Raw genomic sequence first — 17,788 nt, 5'->3', positions numbered from 1 at the left:
CTTGCATTTCTGCTGAAAAACAATTAAAAATAGCAGAAGATACTGCTTGGAATAAGCACACCCGTGCTCCAGTATTGAAAGATATCATTTTAAAAAGGCATCTCTTCTCACACTGCTTTAGTTTTGTCAAAATAGATAAAATCATAACATGGTTGAGAGGAAGAAGCCGTGACCACGCAAGAGAACAAGTTCTGGGTAACCCACCTGCTGTGCTCACAGCAGCTGATCTGCAGCACAGCGGAGCTGGATGAGGTCAGCAAGAGGTACCTTTGCTCCCACAGCGTGTTTTCCATGTTGTGCCATAAAACTACACTGCTGCAGTTCTTAAAAGCATTGTGGGGCCAGTTATTGTAAAGCTAAATCCATGCTCCCCCCTGTCCCCATGGCTGCAGCATCAGTCCACTCACTGTTTACTGATGTGACTTGAAGTCACATAGAGAAGTCACATAGAACAAGGTCCAGCCTAATGGCAGCTCTGGAGGTTTTTCTCAATGACTCTTGAACATATTTTGCATTTAGGGTTTTTCTAATGGTCTCAAAAGTAAGTCAGTGATTTCATTCAATTGTTTTGCATCATTAAAACAGGACAATCTTTCCTTTCTGGCAGCCAGTGATCAGCACATAGAAATACTGGATTACAGGAATTCAGGTTTGGACTCACAGAGTATTTAAAACAAGTCAGAGCTGATACAAGACTTGACCTGAACCACAGCTTCATCTCAAACTGACTTTCACACTGAGCACCACTGAATTGCTATTCCTTCCACAGAACTGAAATAAGTGACCTGAGCAGTTATTGGCAAATCACAAAGCATTGATTCGAACAGCTTGGAACAGGGTCACAGATCAGAGGGGAAAGGTCTGCATGATCACTGGTTTTAAAAACTGAAGACTCAATTCCAGCAGATAATTTAGTGGAAGAGCTTGTTTTCTGTGTGGAGATTGATGTAAATTCTGTCAAAGCCTGTGAGCAAAACTGCCCGGAAACCACAACTTCACAACTGCCACCAGCTTCTTTCTAATCAGATCCTCACACCTGCCCTGCTTCTCTTTCCTGTCAAGCAACATGCTCCTGCATGGACAGCCAAACTCAAAAGTACTGCTGGAAGAATTCTGCAGTGACATTGAATTCTAGCAGATGAACAGTCTGGTGCTGGGGTATAAACTGCAGTTTACAGATGGCCCCCATGGCCCAGGAGGTCACAGAACTAACTAAAAAGTGGTTTAGTCATCTCATGTGATTAAAGGACATGTTTCAAAGGCCTGGCCTCTGCTCTTGAAGGTACCTCACTCACAAGAGCATGCTGGGGAAATTTTAGGCTCCTGGCACATAAAAAGACTAGTTCAAAGCCTGGAATGAGCCAAATGGCTGCTTGCACTTAACCCTTCCAAGTGCATCCCCTCCACACATCCCGGCTCTTGCCTGAAGATGTTTTCATCCACTCCTACTCGCTTCCTTCCCTCTTACTGGTGTGGTTAAGAGGTACTCAAAATAAAAAAGTTCAAACTCCTAAACCCACTACCCTCTCCATTTTGAAAGATACTGATTGAGTGTCTTGAATTTCTGAATGGTCTACGTAGTAAAATAATTACTTTGTGCACTGTCACTAGGTACTCATTCCAAATTTAACAATCAACCTTTTGTGTTTTTTCAAGGTTTTAAAATATTTCTCATTTCCAGACTACTCAGAAGTAACATATAACAAGCTCACAGCAAGTGTTTCCTACTGATTTCTAAGTCAGATCCCTGGCAGCATGATAGATCCTTAGGAGTGATGCTAAACAGAAGAATTTACACAGACCACAGTTTACATTGTGAGAAAAAAACCCATAGATTCCCCACCAGTTTACTAGAAGCAATTCTTTGTTTTTCCACTAGGAAAAAAAAAGTTAAAAAATCACATTTTGGAGGAAGGAGATTATTTTTTAGACAAGCTGCACATTTGGTAGGGGATGCTTAGGGAAGTGGGTCTCTGTTCTCTTTACACAATCATGTAACTCCTCATTGCAGGAAGCACACGATTGCCAGCAGCTCACGAGGAAGTTAAGAAAGCCAAAAGTTAACATAACAGAGTTATCTTTTATTGGTACAAAGATAATATAGTTTTTGAACTTTTAATGGAGGGAATGGCATCAGTATTCTCCAGATAAAGGAATGCCATATGGAATCCACCGGATCCAAAGAAGGCCTGGTAAACTGCTCTACACAGTAAAGGGAAGTTCCTTAGTCAATCTTCTGTAGAGTCCAGACACAAAAATAGACTTTGCTGAAGTCTGTTTATAAGAGACTTAGATTGTAAAATATTATATGATCTTTATAAGTATTCTACAAATCATTACTAACCAATACATTATTCCTAGGTGCTTCCAGATTTATAACTGGAAGTTTTATTAAGAGTATGATCGACAGGCTAAGGCAGATAAGTGAAGAAAAATTAAAAGACATAAAGTATATTATTACTTTAGAAACATTTGTGGAGTAAGTAGAGCTGTTGAGAACTTACATTTCTTTTTCCTTAGAGGAAGAAAATAGGCTCTCACCTGGCACAAGGAACCAATCCATGAAATTTATAAAATTCCCAAAGCACAGCACGGCGACCACCAGGCAATTCCTCACTGCCGGGCTGTTCCTTGGCACAGGCACAGCTGGACATCGTGTCCCATCTCCTGCAGCAGCTCCATAGTTCTGTCCCTCCAGCAGTGCCTGGAGCTGCAAGCCTGTGTCCTCATGTGCACAGGGGGGCTCCATGTTGCCCTCACCCAGCAGGGATGATGAAGTGATCCCCCAGAGCACCAACCCACACGCCAGTTTTGTGTGGGGCTTTGAGGAACTTCAATCACTACGGTCATTTCCGGCCCTCAGAACTGAACTGAAATGTTCCTGCAGTCAGAACTTAGGAAGAAAGCTGCAGTGTTGTGCTTTTGCAGAAGTGCTGAAGAGCAATGCCTTGAAGACAAGGGAAAGTAAATGTAAACAAAAGCCAAGTAACCTGTTGTGCACCTGAGAAATGAAAGTGCACAACTCTGCAGTGATCTCACAGGAACTGCACACACAAAAATAACTATAACCTTTTTAAGTTCTCGGTGAGTTGACAGAGCTAAAAACAGTCTTTCTAGAGAAGAAAGAGAAAGAAATAAAAGAGATACTTGTTTGCTAGACCAGGTACCTCGATTTTGACTTGAGCTCTCCTTTGCCACACACTTGTGCAACTCTGGACAAGTCATTTGCTTTCTCTGCACCTGATTCTCACCATCCACAACCCCTGGCCTTTATAATAGAGGTCTGTAGCCTTGGCCTTGCCACCTGACCAGTCCCTGCTCACTGTTATCACCCATGTGCTTTGCACTGGCCACATCTATCCCCAGAACAAAATCATTCCCAGTAAGTTCCTGAATTTTTAGGTCGAATCAGCAGCAGACTCATACTCCAGACTACATGCTGGGTTCTGTTTGGTATTTTTAGGGGGGGAATACCAAAGAAAATCAACAACAACCCAGAATGCTCCAGTAAGCAGAGAAAGGGAGATGGAAACCAACACTTTTCCTCACCTCTGCTGGAATTGTGCACATTTCACAGCTCTGAATCGTGCAAAGGGATTTTTTCCCCTTACTCCCCTCAAAAACAAGTCCAAAAAGTGAAGAGCAGAGGGCACAGGAGGGCATTCTTGTCCTTTTGGTGCATGTAGGTACCTTTATTTGCTGCCTTTCTTCTGGCCACTCACATTTATTAAAGTGTTCAGTCACATGTCTTTTGAGCCGTTTTGTGGATTACCAACTTGAGAAGGTAATTTATTTTTTGCACCCTGTTAAAAAAGTTTAAAGTGAAAATTAACAGTAAACTCTAAGAGTTTAAGAGTGAGGCAGCTAATTGGAATGAGTACTGCTTATGGTTCATGACTCAGGCATGAAGACAAGACTCTGTGGTTAGGGCTTTTTTAAGAACCATGTATTTCACACTTTGGACTAAACTGAAAAGCAAAATAGCACTTAGTATTCTTTGCCATTTTGTAAAATCCAGACCCCTGCTTTGTGAGTTTAACAGTGCAGTATTTCACTCTATCTTCATTTTGTGAAGATCTAGTTCTTCATGAACCAGAAGGCAACTTTAATTTAATCATGGGTAAGTCAATATTACTTTTATTTTAAGAGGAATTATTTTATTTTAACATCTTAGTTCTCAACCTTTTAAGGGAGGATTTAGATACAGATCATGGGCATCTCTCCCCATTCCTGCTCAAGGGAGCTCCATGTAAGTCAGTTTGTGTCTGAAAACATTTCTGAGTGTTCAGCTTGCTACTGGGAACCAATCTGTGCTCTATTCAATACTATCACCACTACCTTTTTCTCTGCTATAGACCCTTCACTGAGTAAATGGCATGTTATCCATGCATTAAACCAATGAAGTCAAGAGTTGACTGTGCTTGGGAGCAATAAAGAATCATAGAATGTGCTGAGTTGGAAGGGACCCCTCAGGATCATCGAGTCCAACCCTGCAGAGACACTCCAACAATCCCACCCTGTCCCTGGAAGCGCTGTCCAAACACTTACTGAACTCTGTCAGGCTTGGTGCTGTGCCCACTGCCCTGGGGAGCCTGTTCCAGTGCCCGACCACCCCCTGGGTAAAACACTTTTTCCTGATATCCAACGTAACCCCCCCCGACTCAGCTCCCGCCGTTCCCTGTCACCGCTTACGAGAGTGAAGAGATCGGTCCCTGCCCCTCCGCTCCCCTCGTGAGGGTGCTGAAGGATCGTGATCCCTCACGAGAACTCTGAATGAGCACAGCTTTGTAGAGATTAAAAACTTTGTTTCCACCCACAGCCGTGGAGAAAAGGCAATCAGAAACACATATTAAAACCTCTTACTGAAATGGCTTTGCCGAGTCCCCGCGGGCTGTGGAGGTGCCGAGGCGCTGCCCGGCTTTGCCGCTCGATGGCGCTCCAAGCCCGGCCTCTCCCGCCTCTCCATCCTTCAGCGGGAATATTTTCCATGCGTGATGCCCAGCCGCATCTCAGAGCCGGTAAGGAAGGCCTCACAGGGCGGCTCGTCAGGGTTTAACTCGCACTTTGCATATATTAAATGCCTTTTGATCCCAACGGCCTCGGAGTTTCCCAGGCACATCCTATATCGCTCTCAACTGCTGACATTTACTGCTAGACATGATGTTTACAGGCAGCCAAAAGCAGGTTTCTAACTATAACTGCTGAGGCAAGAACTCAGTTCTGCTCTTTTGAAACACAATTTCCAAATTCTAAATTTTCCAAAGACACAGTCAGATTAAACAGAAAATGTTCCTCACAAACACCAAACCACCAGTTCTAAACTCCTCTTTTTCTTCCCTTTCTGCCCTTCATTAAAGTTTCAATCACTTCCACTTCATGATTTTTATTGCTGTGCTACCTGGCCACTGGTACCAGCCCTCATGTCCCTTTGCATGTCCCTTTCTCCCTTATCTCAGTGTCACCTCCTTCCATCCCCTCTGGGTTTCACTGTTGGATAAAAGTCTGCAGTGGTTTCTAAAAGGCCCCTGAGACTTTGCCTCCCTCTGTCAGCTCCTAAAGCCATCATTCCTTGATAACCACCTGCCTTTAACTGCCTGCTTGTTCTGGTCTCCAGCCACAATTTTGCTGTTCATCCAGACAACACTGTGCCAAAAATTCCTGCAAAACTTTGTGACAATCCACTCCTGCTGTGTGGAATACGGAATACCATTACACAATACCAGTCAGCTTTTGTCAGGCAAGATTACAGCTCGTTTCTTTATAGGCAATTATTTATTTTCCTTATTTGTTCCTTTCTATCAGTCAGGCAGTTCCTTTCTCAGAACAAAGTGCAGTGTTTGCCTGCACATCTTACCTGGGGGTGCAATATAAAAATTAGCTTTTCCTCCCTGTTCCACGCCTTCAGAAGCTCCGTTCTCTTGGTGGTTCATTTGGGCACGAGATCTCATGGCTGTGCCATGCAGTTAAACCCTTCTATGTGAGCAGCAAGTCAGAACCTCTTTATTTTCTTGTTTGGCACTAGTCCAACACATTTGATGATACCCAAACTGGCTGGCTGACACTCAGCAGGCCAACAAACGTGCCATACCTGAAACCCAACAGGAGTGTGTGAGAGCTTCCACTTTTCCCAGAAAGGATTTCCAAGTATTTACTACAAAATGCCCTTGAATGTATTTATATATCTAAATATCCTTTAATAGTGGGTGCTGCCACATCCATGAACTGCTTTGGAGCTTTGCCAGAGCCTTTCCAGAAAACTCCACCAGAAGGGGCATTAATAGTGAACCAAGATGTCAGAAAGATATAAATTGAAAATATCTTATTATCCTGATTAACACCAAACCATTTCTGTACCTGCAATGAAAAGAAGCTTATTAAGCCATGGAATAGCAAACAGCAACAGTCTGTGAAAGAACTGAATATGGAAATAATATTCCTTGTTGACTAGATCTTACAATACTGATTTTAGGAAGAAAAAAGTAAGTTGCTTTTGGCATCTTTCTGTGCATGACTCATACAGAGAACATAAAGTAACCAAAAGAAAATATATACTTGTGTGTATTTGCAAGCTTGTATTTAATGGCTGCAATAGGGTTGCAACCAGCAGTATTTAATGGTGACCATATAAGATTGGTCAGTAATTAATGGTGACCATATAAGACTGGCCTGCATTTTGAGGTGTAGGTATTTTTAACCCCTTGTGATGGAAGCAGATTCATAAATCATGAGATTTTGCCATCAACTGAGATATGGATTGCTGCAAAACTTAGAAATTTTAGCATCTGAAAAGATCAGAAGAGTAAAATTTAACATCATCCTGGTAGACAGACAGCTCAATAAATGCATGTCTGGACCTACCTGAAAATTCCACTCCAAGGAGATCTAAAGACAACGATAATGGCTGCAAAGGAGCTGCAGAGGGACAGAGATTTATGTAAGAGGCTGGGGTTTTTTTAAGGTTTGTCAGTATTGGAACCAAGGCTGGGTTTGAACTCTGTCTGTAGTGCTAAAACACCGGGTTGGACTGAGACGTGAACACCCGGGCTGCAGGGCTGCAGGGCAGCAGTTTGACCTGCGGCTCAAACCAAGCTGTGACCGAACTGACCCGAGGGCAGCGGCTCGAGCGCTGTAACCACGTGTGAAATTCAGCGTGAATTTCGGTTACGGCCGATTACAGAGTCAACGCTTCACCCCGCGCTCAGAAAAGATGCTCTTACAAGAGTCCAGGGATGACTCATCTCCCAACGTGTGTATTTTCCTTGCCTTTCAGCTCCAGCTTGATGCACATTTGCCAGGCTGTTATTGCCTTGGAATGCACAGCCCGTCCTGGCTGGGAGGGGTGGGAACTCCGAGGGAAGTTTGAGAAATTCTGCACCTGTACTTTGTTGAATCTGCTCTATCTCTCTGTGGTGTTTGTGGCCACATTAGTCATGATTAACATTCAGGTAGCAACTGCTAACGACTTCAAATGCTGTTAGGAAATATTTAGGATTTTAGAATGACATTTAGTAGCTGAATAATCAAGACCAGATTGCCACAGTTTTTCTTCACGTTTGGAGGCAGAACTAGATGTATGAGCCATTATTCAATTTGTGTCTCTTGCCTTTGCCTACATCTTGTGAAACAAATATGTAACAAGGGACTCAATCATCCAGACTAACAATCCTTATGAGTTCACTGCACTTCATGAGCAATCTTCTGTTACCAAAAAACTTCAAGAAAACCAGCTGGAGCACCTGATTCACTCTACACTTAATTGGAAAATATCTGCCTGGAAGATTCTCATTCTGTGAGTTTCAATAAATGCTACATTTTTAGCCACCACATCCTTTTTGCCTCCTTAGCCTGAATTTCCATCTAAAATGGTTCCTTTCACGTTGCCTGGATAACAGCACAAAACACAGTGTGGATCCAGTGGAAATGTACTTTAGCCTTGTGATAGCAGCAAATAAAATTTACACACTCTAAACTATAAAATCTACTTTTTCATTATTACTGACAAATAAGCTATATATAACTTCCTACTTCCTGGAATGCAGATCATGCTTTTGGTTGAGCTGAGAAGCTGGTTCAGACTCTTCTCCTACAGCTTTTAAATTAAGAAACAAACTGCAACTTTATAAAAAATTTCTTGAGGTTCTTACCTAAATAACTCATCTCACAGGTAACATTCTCCTCGGTTGTATCCATATAATTCTGCCCCAAAAGGTATAGCAGAAGAAATTACAGTTCCAGCACATAATCACAGAGCAGCAGAAGATGAACACGCTCCAGTTCTATTAACTGCTCCCTCCTTCTTCTCTGGGAAAGCAAAAAGAAAAGAAAAAAAAAACCTCCTTTGCAAATGAGAACATCTTGCACTAACATCAGACAAAGGAGGAAGCTGCACATCACTGAACAGAGTTGCTTCTTGTAGCTGAGATTTGCTCCAGCACAGAGCAGCTCATGGAGGTCAGGAGAACAGAGGCATGAGAGTTACCAGGCCCCAAAGATATGATTCCACTAACCAGCTTATCTGCTTTGGCCTTTACCAGTGTTTTTAGCTCAAGCTTATTTTTATTGGTGTAGCTGATAAGTGAATTTGTCACATTTTAGGATTCTGCTTACTTCTGACACAATTACAGCAGAAAAGGGCTGTGACATCTACTTGGATTTGGGAAGAAAACTGTAGGATTAAATGTCTGTTTAACCTATGTTTTGACCTTTCTGCCACAGTGAAACATTCATCCCCAGAAGAACCATTAGTTGACCACTGCAATCTTCACTTTGATACACCAGAGTCCTCTTAATTAAGATAACAGCATAACAGATAAGGAGTCATTCGTTATGAGTAATGACAGACAAGTATTGACAGAACAAAAACAGGCCTTTCCCTATGAGGCCTCTTTCTTCCCAGCCCTGCTACCTCCAGACTGAAAGGGAAAACTATTCTGCAAGTGAACACAGCATTTTAATCACTACAGAGAATGTTAAGGTTGGGGTTAACTAAAAATTTGAATAAACACTGATTTAAATTAAAAATAGTCTAATTAAGTGTTGAGAATGACTTTACTTCCCAGAAGAGAGTCCTGCACAAGGAGATTTACTGTCACCCTCAGTGCTTCCAGTAAGGCAAAGGGAGACAATATTCAGCCTTTTGGGAAGGGTGAGTACATGAACTCACTAGAGCCAGGCTTAATTGATAGCACTGGGAAACAAATTCTGCCAGCAACAAAAGAAAAACGTTGTCATTTTGAATCTCTAACCCCAGGATGCTGATGTTTATGACAGTTATTATGTAAATATTTGGAAGTTCTTAAAGTTATGGTGCAATTTAGACAGGGAACTGGGATTAAAATATACCTATACTGTCACTGATGGGTACCCACCTTAGGCAGAGGGAAGCTCCCACCCCAAAACCAGAACAAATGCAGGAAGTGGCCAGAGTCACTCTTTTCCTGGGCATCTTCTGTTTGATTTTAACCCACTAAAGAAGTCTGTACAAATCTTGGCCAGTCAAATGTCTGCCTTTAACGAAAAACCCTCCAAAAATTCATGAACACGGAGCAAAAAAAAAGTGAAGTGTGGGAAGGATCATCTATAGTTACATTGGAAATCTGGGAGACAAGGAGTTGGGAAGGATTCCTTGCTCTGCACTTCCTGTGCTAAAACAAAGAGACCTCAAGCCTGTAATTCTAAAGCAAATGATACCTGTAAAGGGAGAAAGAAAACAATAAATATTAACACTTCTACAGTTCTGATTATTGTTAATTAATGCACAAGATGTTTTCAGGCTTCAGTACTTGGTTCTTAAAGCTCTGCTTTGCATGCAATATTCTTTACAAAATTTGCAACGATAGTAATAAAATTACTGTATGAATCCTCTATTAATTACTTAGCAATAGTAAAGTAAAAGGATAGAAATTTCACTTATTTCCATTCGTTCCGTTCACAATCTCCTTCCATTCACTCCTTACATTACCAGAAATTTTACCTGGTTTCAAAAACATGTTGCATATAAAATTGAAAGGTATATGAACAGCCTCTGGCTTTTCTTCCTTTCCTGCTGGAGTCATGTTGGCATTTGCACACTTTAAACACTTTTGATACAGCATAACAATACAGAATCTCAGGCTGATAATAAAAGAATTTTGTTCTCATGATTTCAAGAAGCTACTTTTGCTTAAGACAAGTTCAGCACCAGTGGAAGAACTATTATCTCTTTGTTCTTATAAGCCAGCAACCAGCAAAGTCTCTTTTCCACACTTCAAAGTAGCTTTTTAGATGCTTTTCATATTAGTCGATACTTAGTTTTTAATCATGTTCCCCTGTTATGTAACACTGTTGTCTTAAGCTAAAAATAAGACATAGTAGAAAGTAATACTGATATAATGCTATGACTCTTATCAATAGGAGCATTAAAATCAACTTCAGCTGGTGCATTTGCTTGGAAAAAAGTGTTATGAGAATTTATTATTGTAAATCCCAAAGTTAAACGAAGCTAAGAAGAACCTTTGTTTCAAAGTCCAGAACGGTCACAGGAGTTTAACTGGCTTCTCAAAGTCATGGAAGAACTGCAGTCACTCCATTTGCCAAACTACTAAAAAAAATATTTTCTTTACCTCACAACAAGGCTTATGTCAACAGAGCATCTTCTGACTCGGTTCATTAAAATGCTTCCTTAAGAAATAATTTTAAACTACAGAATCAGGCCGGTGTAAATCAGCAAAGTGATTAATCTGTTCAAAAAGCCAAATATAACTGAAGCCACCTGTGTTTCCACTGCCTCCATTCTCCCTCCCCCCTTTTCTCCTCCTCCGAGGAGTTCATAGTCCTGACAGAAAAGCAAACCAGTCCTACCCAGCCCCACACTGAGCTCAGGCAAAGCCAGCACTGCAGTGAGGAGTTACCAGACCCCACAGGTCTGAGCCATCAGCCCTTTTGGCCACCCCTTTTTTCAGCAACAGCCCTGCCTGGTGCTCCAAAGCCAGGCTTTTCCTTGGGCTCCTGCTAAAATTAAATTCAATGCCAGAGTACCTGTGTGTAAGATAAGAATTGTGGCTGTACAGTTTTCCAGTAGAGGCAAATATTGTGTTATAACTCTCCAGCCCACTGACGGCTGGATTTACAATACCTTAACCTATTTTGCTTCCCTTATGGGACTAATCCTCATCTAACACCTACAACTGCATCCACATCGAGGGATTTGGCCCTTGAACTGTTGCTTGTGCTCATGTACAGCCCTTGTGCAGGGTATATTATACCCCCTGCTCTGTTCATCTCGGAATTTCTATCCAAACCCTCCCTGTCTGCAGACAGATTTCCTTCCCTTTTGTGCACTGCACTAATTTTGGGCTCGCAAAGGCACCAGAATGTGTCAGGTACAAATATGAGCATATCTCAAAGAACTGCAAGTTTACTGTTCCAGGAAAAAATTCACTTTGTTGCCAAGCACTTTCTATACCTCATGATCAACAATTTCCGGCCACAATTTGAGGTAAGAGGCTTCAACTGGGATACATTTTGCAAAATGAGTTTTTAGGATACATTTCGCAAAATGTGGGCAAGAGGAAAGAATTTATCAGTTTAAAAGACAAAACAATTTTTTAAAGTGCAATTCTTTATTTTAAACCGAGTATATCTGTCCTTTTAAAAACAGCCCCATCTAAAATAAAATGTGAAATAAGGGCAGCCCACACGCCATGAAATCCAGCATCACCGGGTACAGAATATCCCAGGAGCTGGGGCTTGCTGCAGAAATTTCAGAGAAAGTCAAAACACTGAACTGGTGGGTGTTACTGAGTAAGTGGCTGGAAATAGCACAGGAGTGCTGAACCAGCTCCTTCCAGCCCAGCTTCACCTGCAGGTGCAGAAAGAAAGCGATTTCTTCATTTCAGTTTATTCAACAAGTTCATTTTGATGACTGGTTCATTAAGAGATGAGAATTAAACAGGGGTTTGGAAAAGGAACCAGCTTGGTTTTCCCTTTTCCCAACTATGCACCAAATCAAGCTGAAGGATGATGAGCTCTAGCTTGTGGGAGGATGATCTCTGGTAGTATGAATATCTTGGAAGCTGGGGGAGCTAAAACCAAATTTTCATCTCCCATTAATGATCCCTTTGTGCATTTTAACTGAATCTCATCACATGTAACTTAACAGAAAGAATCAGTTAAAAGTTCACAGCATCTCTTAAAGAAAAGGTTTCAAATAATACTTGAACAAAATCAGAACTTTGAATAGATATATGTCCACATATCTTAAATCAATGACTACTCCAGTCCTGCTGACTGTCAAAAACTAGCATGCTGCCAAGCATAAGGAATCTGCTGACATTTAAGAAAATAATTAAGAATTATAAATGTAAAATAAATCATGTAAATTATGATCTCCTGCTTGCCATTTTAAACCATCAGTGAATTATTTAAATCTCTTGTTTAAGCCAACAAAAGAAAAAGGAAGAAGTGAAAACAGTATTTTAACTTCTGGCAGCAAATTTACATACAAATAACCATTCTTGAGTATATGTCCTTGTTTTCCTCAAAAAAGAATTCTGATGTTTATTGTCTTCCAGTAACATGCCAGCATTTCAGAAAAGGCAAATCAATTCTGACCTGCCTCCTATTTCACATCCCTGTGTTTGTTCCAAGGATTGAACACTGACACAGCAGTGGATCTCATGACTGCTTTCCATCAGGTATATTAAACTGATTGTAATTAGGTCAGGCTTTGCAGGTTGCGAAGTAAAAATCTCTCACACTCTGTTCTTTAGAAATATAAGTTAGAAAATTGCAATTTTCATTTTGGTTTAACCCTCCCCATCACTATTTTGGCATTCAAGACAGTCATTTCTGCTGCTTTTGTTTGCAGTTTTATTTTGATGTCGTTTCTCACTAATAACGAGGGAAGAAGTCCAATTCTGAAGAAATTATGTCCATGTTGTGTGAAGTGACCACCTCTCAGGGGTCATTTCACCCTCTCCTGCCATTAATGACCAGGCATGTCTCCATTTCCCAGCTGGGAGCACTATCAGTTTAAGTAATAGTTTAAGCTTATACAAATAAAGTCTGGAACAAGGTCCTTCTGGTTTACCCAGGTCTTAAACAGCACCTTCCTGCCAAAAGCCTGAGTCAACACCACCATAAGAATCCATAAGGATTTCCTGCAGTTCCTGAGACTGTTTTAACACAGCCATTCCTGTCGAGGTTGATTCATACCACAAATCTTACCCAAAAGTCCAGCCAAAACACTTTGTTCAGGTGTCAGCCTTCAGTGAACAACTTAGTCTACACCTACATCCCCTCTCCCTGGTTCAAGGAATCACTGTCCATGTTTCATGCCACAACCAAAACCTTTATCTGTGGTCAGGTGACCCAGTGGGAATACTGCTGGATTTTTTAAGGAATGACAGACAGACACATGGAGAGGTTTGAACATTACAGTCATTGTGGTTTCATGTATCAGGGAATGGGAGTCAGGACCAGCTCCTATTTCTGGCTCCAGGGCTTGCTCTGGTATCCTGGGCAAGACAGTTTAGCACCATGGACTGCCATCCTATTTGACTCGTAGGGAAGATGGAGAGAGAGCCTTCCCTGTACAGGAGATCCTGGAGGATTAGTGTAAACCCAGCCGGGCTCTGATCCCAGCTGGAGAAGCTGAGCCTTGCTACAATACAAGTCGATACCAATGTTTTCATCATGCCCTGCATGGAGGCAGGTTCTGAAGAGATGTGTTGTAGCAGCTGCAGCAATTCCTGCCCCAGGCTTCTCTCTGTTTGCCATGCTACTGATTCACTGGTCCAGATTTTTCCAGGAAATCCCGCTTCTTTGCACACACACCCACTTCCCAGTGAAACATGAGCCCAACGTTTGAGTAACAGTTAAACTTTTGAACCTGTTATGTAGAGGAGTAGCCTTGAACTTAACACAAATACTTGAGGCCAGACTGATGTGTTCAGCACAGGTTTAGTCCCTGCTTTATTTATAGGTCACAGTGGATTGGGAACAAAACAGCTTTTAGTCTTTGTTATGCTCTTATTCAGGCCAGCAAGGAGCTATGAATCAAACCCAAAATACAGTGAATTGCTGTCTCCTTTTCCTCCCAAATTCTCTCTTCACAAGGAACCTTCAGAGCATTTCTCTTTATGAGCCACATCCATGGCACTGGCCATGTTACCTCTGCATACAATACAGGAAGAGTGAATTTAGATTTTACTACTCACAAGCAAACTCAGTCGAGGCTTATTCAAAAGAGAGACTCCTTAGAGCAAACTACTTATATATCAGTGAATGCACAGCAAAACCAAGTGCAAGGGGTAGGCTGGAACACAGAACTGCTCAGCAAACTGATCCTATCTCCTGGTGACAATTTGGATCCAGAATATAAGCCCTTAAAAACACTCAGCCTTTACTGTTAAGAAAACAACTTGTTTGCTAAATATAAACTGTGAGAAACCCAAGCCTGCAAATGCAATAATGGACATAGAAATGGTCCGTTTGCCTGACAGGGACTGGTTTTAAGCCTAAAAACTGATACCTCACAGTGCTGCCATTTAGAATGTCTCTTCAGTGACTCCAGCATGTAAAATGAGAGGAACATTGCAGAACATGAGCAGGGAGCTGTGTCTATCTTACCATCAGCTTTTTGAGTTTGCCAAGAAGCTGAAGCAGGGGAGCAGATGATGTTAACAGTGTGAATCCAGCTGGAAGACTCCACTTAACAGAAACTATGTACCAGTGTAATCTGTGATTTGCGTCGTGAGGGAGGAACTGGGGGAGAAAGTCAAACGAAAGACATCACAGTCAAGCAAAGCAAGATGCTGAATTTGAAACCTTGATCCTTTTTAAGGTGACAGAAAAAGTTCCAGGATTTCCAATTCTAACCATGACATGAATGATTATGATAATATAGCCTTGCCAAAGGAAAAGATTAATGCAAATGGCTGTGAGAGCTGAACAGTCATTAGACAAGAAATGGACTCAGAAAAAAGAAAGATTTCTAAATTCTTATTGCCCTTCCATTCAATGCAGAGATGGGAGAGATGGTTGCACAGAGGCTGCATCCCAGAGACAGGAATAAAACAAATTCAAGAAAACAGTCTCTCTTATCTTGAGCTCTTTTCCTCCAATGTGCTGCATGTTGCCTCAGCAAACAGGACAAGGTGTTTGTGCATAGGCAGTACAGAAAGCAGATATCAACAGAACAGAGGATCACTTCATCCACCAGGGAAAGGCTTCTCCCTCTTGTCACACAGCTTGGTGTGTTTAAGGACAGGCAACATGACCTGCGAGCCAACAGAGTTCCTTCTCTGCTGAGGCAGGACAGCTCCATTTTCATGATGGGATTCCACGGAGTCTTTACTGGGGCAAGGAAACACTAAACTCGTTCATGCCCCGGTCACACACCTGCCCTCCCCACTGTAGCCATGCTGGACATTTTGCAGCTGCACACAAGGTGATTTCACAGAGCAAGGTTACAGCTCTTCAAGCTGCCAATGCTTCCTATAATGAAACAAACTACTTTTATAAACTAGGGTTGAATCTGCTGCCAGAATAAAGGAATCCAGGTCATTTGTGCCAGCTTAAACCGAATCCTTTCTTTCCCAACCCACAGCCTTCTGTGTTCCTCACGAGGAAATTCACACACGAGGTGCAGGAGACCACAGAAAACTTCCTTTCAGATGATTGCCACTGAGTGACCTGATGGTGAAGAATTCAGGATGATTTTGATTAACAGAATGCAATAGAAATAGAGTTGTTTCATATAACCTTTCAGTCTTCAGTGCTGTAGTTAGGTCCTCTATTAATAGAACTGTCAGAAAGTGTACTCATGCCTGAACTGACATCAGGTACAGAAAGTTGAGCGAGTGAATTTAGTGCTGGCTTAACTGACATTGTGAAGAAAGCCTACCTTTTATTCCTGAAAGAGAAATACCATCCACAATAGTGTCACTTCCCATCAACACGCCTGAATTCCAATCTGGGTGACTGTCTCTTAGCATAATAAGTTTACAAAATGCACTTGCACATGATAGCCTTCTATGTTTAAATGGATAGATGGTTTTTAAGACTGAATGAACCTGACTGGAGCAATACAAAATACAAATACAAAATACATTCAGGAATTTCAGTCAACCTACAAAGGAGAAAGGCTTTCACAAAGACTTTCTTTGGCAAAGAACACCCTCATGAGATGAATTGTGGCAATGGTATCATACACTGTGGAATGTCTTCTGTCATCCTAGTTTAATCATTGAAAATGACACAGATTTAATCAGAACTGCAAGAACATCTGGGAATAGTATTCTGATTAATTGTACTAGCACAGTAATGAAACTCTCAGACTTGGGCCTTCCAAGTTGCAGCATGGGAAATGACTTCAGCAGCGCCAACCAAAAACATCTCTCTCATAGGCTCGTTCTCTTTCCTTCATTGCAAGTCAAGTTTGGTGTTCACAAACAAAATAAACCCCATGTAGTAGAAAAAATAAAGAGGGCTGCTTTTGTAAAGGGTTTGAACATTTTGTCAAACTGATACAGGATAAATTCCTTTGTAGTAATGTCTTTCTGCAGTAGAGCAGGGAGTTCCCTGCTCTCTGTCACTGGTGGTAATGGTTCATCCAATTAGCCAGGAACTGCATTTACTTGAGAACCGAGATGTAAAATTAAGAGAATGCAATAGGATGCTGAAAGACTATGAGAGAGATGCAAAGCAGCCCATATCTTTTATTTTAGAATCTCACGCACCTGTTTATCACAGTATATTTTTCACAGTCAACACATGAGCATACAGACAATTTGTATTTTTGTCAGACCTCTCCTGGCCGTTTACTTAGTTCTTTGGGATTAACTATCTTAATTTTTAGCTCTTTCCCTGAGCAGTGCCTATCCTCAGACTTGCAGTCATGTCCCCAAAAAGCCCCTTTACTGAAGGCGTTTGCTGGAGATCCAAACCCAAGCCTAGGTTGTCCTCCAGGGATACACTAATGCAGGAGAGCCCCTTCACCCTTCACAAGTATAAGGGTTGATTTAGGCCTTTTATCCCACTTTTTACCTTTCCTGGGTATATCCTCCTGCTCAAAACTGCCTGTATTTTAGTGGGCTGGGAGATGGCAGCAGTCTGAGGGCTCTGAGGAAAGATCATGGCCAGGGAGCTGTTCTTACTTACTGTCCTGAGGGCAGACGTGTCCAGCCAGCTGTCCCTCTGGAGAGTCCCTCTGCCCTCAGAGGTGCCGGCAGAGACAGCCAGGACAGCAGCCGCCAGCACTGCGCCCCTCATAGAATCATAGAAAAATATATTATGGGTTGGAAAGGACCTTAAAGATCATCTCATTCCAAAACCCTGCCATTGGCAGGGACACCTTCCACTAGCCCAGGTTGCTCCAAGCCCTGTCCAACCTGGCCTTGGACACTTCCAGGGATGGGGCAGCCACAGCTTCTCTGGGAAATCTGTGCCAGGGCCTCCCCACCCTCACAGGGGAGAATTTTGTCCTAAAAATGTCTTTCATGAGGACGTGCACAGAATCACAGAATTGTTAGGGTTGGAAGGGACCTCTGGAGATCACCCAGTCCAACCCCAGGCCAAGGCAGGGTTACCCAGAGCAGGTCACACAGGGACGCGTCCAGGTGGGTTGGAATGTCTCCAGAGAGGGAGACTCCACGACCGCCCTGGGCAGCTGTTCCAGCGCTCTGCCACCCTCAACAGAGAGACGTTCTTCCTCATGTCGAGGTGAAACTTCTTGTGATTTAGTTTAAGGCCACAGACGTCCTTCGCGAGGACATTACCCTCACGAACCGCTCGCCTGCAGACTGGG

At 42.2% G+C, this 17,788-nt stretch overlaps 1 protein-coding gene across 13 annotated transcripts in view; it reads right to left on the bottom strand.

The window, feature by feature from the left end:
* The window catches only part of LOC113971319 (protein spinster homolog 3-like), a 47,453-nt gene extending 30,130 nt beyond the window's left edge, over positions 1-17,323 (bottom strand). For 8 of the 13 annotated variants that reach the window (XR_003535517.1, XR_003535518.1, XM_027691110.1 and 5 more), the window contains exons 1-2: positions 3,691-3,802; positions 2,542-2,865 (exon numbers count right to left, since the gene is read on the bottom strand). Coding sequence is in view for 11 of the 13 variants with exons in the window: in XM_027691110.1 (XP_027546911.1) it covers positions 2,542-2,749 (208 nt within the window). In the remaining 2 variants the exon portion in view is untranslated. Of the gene's footprint in view, positions 1-2,541; positions 2,866-3,690; positions 3,803-5,854; positions 6,089-8,144; positions 8,302-9,368; positions 9,691-17,142 lie in introns of those variants that run through there. The other 5 variants (XM_027691114.1, XM_027691116.1, XM_027691120.1 and 2 more) reach the window with 5 other exon arrangements.
* Between the last annotated feature and the right edge of the window lie 465 nt (positions 17,324-17,788).

The sequence above is a fragment of the Neopelma chrysocephalum genome, unplaced genomic scaffold (assembly GCF_003984885.1).
Source record: "Neopelma chrysocephalum unplaced genomic scaffold, ASM398488v2 Primary Assembly neopelma1_82, whole genome shotgun sequence".
NCBI classification, from domain to species: domain Eukaryota; kingdom Metazoa; phylum Chordata; class Aves; order Passeriformes; family Pipridae; genus Neopelma; species Neopelma chrysocephalum.
Note: the sequence above shows the minus strand (reverse complement) of the source record. Positions and strands in the feature narration are given on the sequence as shown.